Source organism: Dendrobates tinctorius, unplaced genomic scaffold, assembly GCF_039654945.1.
Source record: "Dendrobates tinctorius isolate UK_male_01 unplaced genomic scaffold, ASM3965494v1 ptg000119l, whole genome shotgun sequence".
In the NCBI taxonomy this organism is placed as follows: domain Eukaryota; kingdom Metazoa; phylum Chordata; class Amphibia; order Anura; family Dendrobatidae; genus Dendrobates; species Dendrobates tinctorius.
The window spans coordinates 964,418-970,853 of NW_027361787.1; the positions used below are offsets into that span (position 1 = coordinate 964,418).

General features: G+C 49.8%; 1 protein-coding gene across 1 annotated transcript in view; it reads right to left on the reverse strand.

The window, feature by feature from the left end:
- Positions 1-2,872, reverse strand: part of LOC141101533 (oocyte zinc finger protein XlCOF29-like) — a 28,653-nt gene extending 25,781 nt beyond the window's left edge. Inside the window, exons 1-2 of the mRNA XM_073590657.1 lie at positions 2,515-2,872; positions 2,206-2,385 (exon numbers count right to left, since the gene is read on the reverse strand). Of these exons, the coding sequence (XP_073446758.1) occupies positions 2,206-2,385; positions 2,515-2,592 (258 nt within the window). The 5' untranslated portion in view covers positions 2,593-2,872. The remainder of the gene's footprint in view (positions 1-2,205; positions 2,386-2,514) is intronic.
- Between the last annotated feature and the right edge of the window lie 3,564 nt (positions 2,873-6,436).

Genomic DNA, 6,436 nt, shown 5'->3' on the forward strand with positions numbered 1-6,436 from the left:
TGTCAGCACAGTGTGGTCCGATTGTCTAGGATGAGAGAATCAGAGAACACTGAGGAAAAGATGGAGATCAAACTCTTCTCCATTATGTCATCGGAGTGGTTTGGTGTTTTCCACGCACTCATTGTATTGCATTACTGAGCGTGATCGGAATATCATACGTTACCAATATATAACATATAACGCATGTTCCATCCCCATGGATAGAGACAAACACCTTGGTCACCTCTCACCTCAGAAAGTCCTTTTTGAGTCAGGGCTACCATCCAAGAATAGCTGAAAACCAAATTACAAGAGCCACCAGAATGTCAAGGAATCACCTGCTACATTACAAAGCTAAAGAAGAGAATAACCGGGAGCCTCTAGTGGTCACCTACAACCCAAATCTGGAGGTGCTAAGGGGAGCGGCACGGAAATTACAACCTTTACTACAAAACGATGCTCGATTACAATCCATGTTTCCAGACCCCCCACTACTGTGTTTTAGGCAGCCCCCAAATTTAAGAAGCGTCATTGTCAGAAGCTCCCTGTCCTCTCCAACAGCTGCAGGAACCTTTCCTTGCAACCAGAAAAAATGTAAAACCTGTCCATTTATAATGACCACGGACAAGATAAAGATCCCCAACTCACATCAGGACTACAAGATCCCAGGTACTCTCAGCTGCATCACATCTAATGGGGTGTACTTAATTATTTGTACTAAATGTCCAACTGGGGGTCTGTATGTGGGTGAGACAGGGCAAAAGCTTAGAACAAGGATGAATGCTCATCGTCACACAATAAGAGAAATAAGAAGGGATCTACCTGTGGCAAAACATTTTTGTATCCCCGGTCATAGCATGATGGACATTAAATTACTTGTATTAAATGGTAACTTCAACTCTCAGAGAGACAGGAGGTTTTGGGAGTATAAATTTCTGACATCTTTTGACACACTCAGTGCAGGAATGAATGTGTCACATGGATTTATGTCTTTTTACATCAATTAAGGAATTTGCTCTTCAGAACTTCTGGGGTCATCACACAACACAGAACTAGACCCCAATCAGTGGATAATAAAACTTTCACACTCCTTATCTGTGAACTGTTCCAATATTTATGTTTATCCCTCTCCCATAATGACAATTCTGCTAAATGTCACTTGTCTTATCTATTGCGATATTTCTGTGTTGTTTTGTGTATAAATATGTGATTTTTCAGATGTTGTATTAGTCTAGCCTGACGAAGAGACCTGAGTAGTCTCGAAAGCTTGCAATGTGTTACCACCTTTTCAGTTAGCCATTAAAAGGTATCAACCACTGAGGACTCTCAATTCTAAATATTCTTCTATCTACTGGCTTACACGGTACAAAGATATATATGTTTCCTGTATCAAAGTCATTTGAACAGTTTTGGGTGGAGGAGAATGTTGTGGTCTAGAGGCAAAATGGTGATCATGGTAATACGGCCGGACTACACCACCGATAAAGCAGCCACAGCCGGTGACTGAGAGGAATCTGTGACGTCTCTGCATTCAGTGGTTACTACTCACCTGGGTAGTCATATGTGGGAATCTCCTCTTTACACCACTCATCACCCCTCACATATGTCTCTGTAGGATTAATATGGGTCAGATCTTCACCCTGAAACAAATATTGTAAAAGTGACAGACAGATGGAGAAGTCCCATCTATGATCAGCTCTAATCCTGCCATCTCCACCGTTCTCATTACACAAGTATAAAACATATAATACTGGTGGATAAAACAAGACTGAGCACAAGACCTTCACAGCCGTCTACACATCACAGGGGAGATCTCCTGACACCTTCTCTCCATCTACCTGATGATCCTGAGGAGCATTGGGATCTTCTTGTTTACAGTCCTGTGGAAGAAGAGGACGGGGACATCTCTCTGGTGTTGTCCTCTTACTGGATAGATCTGGAGGAAACACATACAGGGACTGAATTCATTCTCTGCATACAGATAATTATAGGCCGTGTGTATTTAGTCCTGTCTATTACCTGGTGATGTGAGGGGCTGGGGAACCTCCATTATGACGTTCTTGTACAGATCTCTGTGTCCTTCTAAATACTCCCACTCCTCCATGGAGAAATAGACAGCGACATCCTGACACCTTATAGGAACCTGACACATACAATGATACCGTCATCCCCCCGATCCCTTCATAGTGTTACTGTATAATGTCCCAGCATTCCCAGCAGTGTCACCTCTCCAGTCAGCAGCTCCATCATCTTGTAGGTGAGTTCTAGGATCTTCTGGTCATTGATGTCCTCATGGATCAGGGGGTGAGGTGGAGGCCCCGTGATTGGGCTCAGGGGTCTTCCCCATCCCTCAGACACAGGGTCCTGACAGCGATCACTAGAGGTCTTCTTCACCACTGTGTAATCCTGGTTATGGAGAGACACATTAATAAATCTCACTACAGACATTTCCAGAGTCCTCACCTCTCCAGTTCTGTCCATCTGTTATTCCCATAGATAAGAATGATGTAATGTGACGTCATCCGAATCTCTCACCTCTCCAGTGAGACGGAAGAGGATCTCTAGGGTGAGGTGTAACATCCTCTCCGCCATCTTGTCTCTGTCCATATCCATCCTTGATGGGGAAATCAGGAAAATTCTCTTCTGTAGAAGATCTTCACTGAGAGGATCCGATATTGTAGAGACCTGAATGAGAAGAAGATGATCCGATGTAACATCATAAGAATCCTGTGTAATAATACAATTACTGGAGATAATAAGGGAAACATATGAGGAGATTTATTATCTTACAGGGTTTAGTTTTCTTCCCTGACATCTACTAATAAAACCTATATATTTAGGCCACAGACAACAAGCAGTTTCCTCCTCGGAGTCGGCAGCTGAACACGTTCCTCATAGACTCATCTTCCATAACGCTAATTCTCGTCTCATTACCGACACTGGAATCGGCATTAGCAATACTGCAGGAGATATTCATTACACGCGACATGAGAAATAACTCCTTCATGATGAGGACGACATCTTCATCTTCTACTGCGGCTCTAGAGACAGATGTGGCCAGAGTCGGTCACTGCCTCCATCCCCACCGGCCGTCTATATGAAGGTTTCCCGTCTTCCCCGCACTGGAATCTTCTCTCCCGTTAGATCTCAGCTCTGAGTCACACACAGAAGTTTGAGGCTTTTCTGGAAGAACAGGACAGGAGAGATCTGAGGCCGATGTCTCCATGTACAGGGTTTCCCCTCGGGATAAGAGGCTTTTCTGTCCCTTTCCCCCAATTAGAGGGGACACCTGTGGATATCGGGGTCTTTACCGGCTGCAGTCCTGGGGGGATTTACTCGGTAACGTGGACGTTGGACAAACGTCACCATCAATTCCCATCAGAGTGAAGGAACATCGCTCCTCTATTCAGCTCTATGGATCCAGGATGAAATCCACTGCGGCCCCTGCAAGAAAAGAGCGAAGTCTGGTGAGACCCCCGAGGCCGGAGATTTTTACAGCTGCTCTGTGCACACAGGACCTGTGATGAGGTCACAGGAGGGGCGGAGTCAGGGGGTCACATGATCAGGGGCCTCAGTGTGGGCAGGACTCTGTTGTGCTGGTTGTCATGGTGCTGGATGAGGGGAAGTTTATGTGTGCGGTCAGGAGGGGTTTACAGGGTGGATGTAGCAGAGCCATGTGTGTACGAGGTGTACGGAGCGGAGCCGTGTGTGTACGAGGTGTACGGAGCGGAGCCGTGTGTGTACGAGGTGTACGGAGCAGAGCCGTGTGTGTACGAGGTGTACGGAACGGAGCCGCGTGTGTATGAGGTGTACAGAGCGGAGTCATGTGTACGAGGTGTACGGAGCGGAGCCGTGTGTGTACGAGGTGTACGGAGCGGAGCCGCGTGTGTACGAGGTGTACGGAGCGGAGCCGTGTGTGTACGAGGTGTACAGAGCGGAGTCATGTGTACGAGGTGTACGGAGCAGAGCCGAGTGTGTTCGATGTGTTCGGAGCGGAGCCGTGTGTGTACAAGGTGTACGGAGCGGAACCGCGTGTGTACGAGGTGTACGGAGCAGAGTCGTGTGTGTACGAGGTGTACGGAGCAGAGCCGCGTGTGTACGAGGTGTACGGAGCGGAGCCATGTGTGTGCGAGGTGTACGGAGCGGAGCCGTGTGTGTACGAGGTGTACGGAGCGGAGCCATGTGTGTGCGAGGTGTACGGAGCGGAGCCATGTGTGTACGAGGTGTGTGGAGCAGAGCCATGTGTGTACGAGGTGTACGGAGCGGAGCCGTGTGGGTACGAGGTGTAGGGAGCGGAGCCGTGTGTGTACGAGGTGTGCGGAGCAGAGCCATGTGTGTACGAGGTGTACGGAGCGGAGCCGTGTGTGTACGAGGTGTACGGAACGGAGCCGCGTGTGTATGAGGTGTACAGAGCGGAGTCATGTGTACGAGGTGTACGGAGCGGAGCCGTGTGTGTACGAGGTGTACGGAGCGGAGCCGCGTGTGTACGAGGTGTACGGAGTGGAGCCGAGTGTGTTCGATGTGTTCGGAGCGGAGCCGTGTGTGTACAAGGTGTACGGAGCGGAACCGCGTGTGTACGAGGTGTACGGAGCAGAGTCGTGTGTGTACGAGGTGTACGGAGCAGAGCCGCGTGTGTACGAGGTGTACGGAGCAGAGCCGTGTGTGTACAAGGTGTACGGAGTGGAGCCAAGTGTGTACGGGGTGTACGGAGCGGAGCCGTGTGTGTATGAGGTGTACGGAGCAGAGCCGTGTGTGCGAGGTGTACGGAGCGGAGCCGAGTGTGTACGAGGTGTTCGGAGTGGAGCCGCATGTCTACGAGGTGTACGGAACAGAGCCGAGTGTGTACAAGGTGTACGGAGTGGAGCCGAGTATGTACGAGGTGTACGGAGCGGAGCCATGTGTACGAGGTGTACAGAGCAGAACCGAGTGTGTACGAGGTGTACGGAGCGGAGCCATGTGTACGGAGCGGAGCCGCGTGTGTATGAGGTGTACAGAGCAGAGCCATGTGTGCGAGGTGTACGGAGCGGAGCCGAGTGTGTACGAGGTGTACGGAGCGGAGCCGAGTGTGTACGAGTTGTACGGAGCGGAGCCGAGTGTGTATGAGGTGTACGGAGCAGAGCCATGTGTGCAAGATGTACGGAGCAGAGCCGAGTGTGTACGAGGTGTACGGAGCGGAGCCAAGTGTGTATGAGTTGTACGGAGCGGAGCCGTGTGTGTACGGAGTGGAGCTGCCTGTATACGAGGTGTACGTAGCGGAGCCGCATGTACGTGGTGTACGGAGCGGAGCAGTGTGTGTACCGGGTGTACGGAGCGGAGCCGGGTGTGTACGAGTTGCACGGAGCGGAGCCGTGTGTGTATGAGATGTATGGAGCGGAGCTGCCTGTATACGAGGTGTACGGAGTGGAGCCGCGTGTACGAGGTGTACGGATCAGAGCCGTGTGTGTACGAGGTGTACGGAACGGAACCGTGTGTGTACGAGGTGTACGGAGCGGAGCCGTGTGTGTACGAGGTGTACGGAGCGGAGCCGTGTGTGTACGAGGTGTACGGAGCAGAGCCGTGTGTGTACGAGGTGTACGGAGCGGAGCCGTGTGTGTACGAGGTGTACGGAGCGGAGCCATGAGTGTACGGAGTGTGTGGAGCGGAGACGTGTGTGTACGAGGTGTACGGAGCGGAGCCATGAGTGTATGGTGTGTACGGACCGGAGCCGCATGTGTATGAGGTGTACGGAGCAGAGACATGTGTACACGGTGTACAGAGTGGAGACGTGTTTGTGCCTCTGCGGTAAGAGGGATCTGGGAACCTGTGTGGCCAACTGTTAACGGTCTTGAAAACCGTGTGACACTGACCGGGGTCAGAAAGAGACTGTGTGTGAACTGATATCTATCGGATGCCTCTGAGGACAAGAGGTATCCGCGAACCTGTGTGGTGATCCAACAGGTAACGGTATTGACAACTGTGTGTTATACTGACCGGGTCAGTGAAAGACTGTGTGAGAAGTGGCTATAGGGTGCCTCTGTGGATAAGCATCCATGTATCTGCATCCATGTGTTAAAGCTGAAGGTTTAACAGACAGTGCAAATGACTGCTGGAACTGTCTAAATAATAAACTGAATGGCTTAATTTTAACCCTGAGCGTGCCAGTGTTTACCTCAAAGACCTGCCAAGAGAGTAATCCCCATCCACTCACATGGTGGAACCTTACAACATACTGTATATATATATTATATATACTCACATGCACCACAGATATACACAATCATACTGTATACTATATATATGCACACATATGCACACACATACTATATACACATATACAGACACACACTATATACTGCACATGTACATGCACAGATACACATATACATGTATACTTACAAGGTTCTGTGGCTTCACTTGTACAGATCCATTCCCAGGACAGTGTTTTATGAGCAGCCATGATGAGCACTTGGAGGAAATG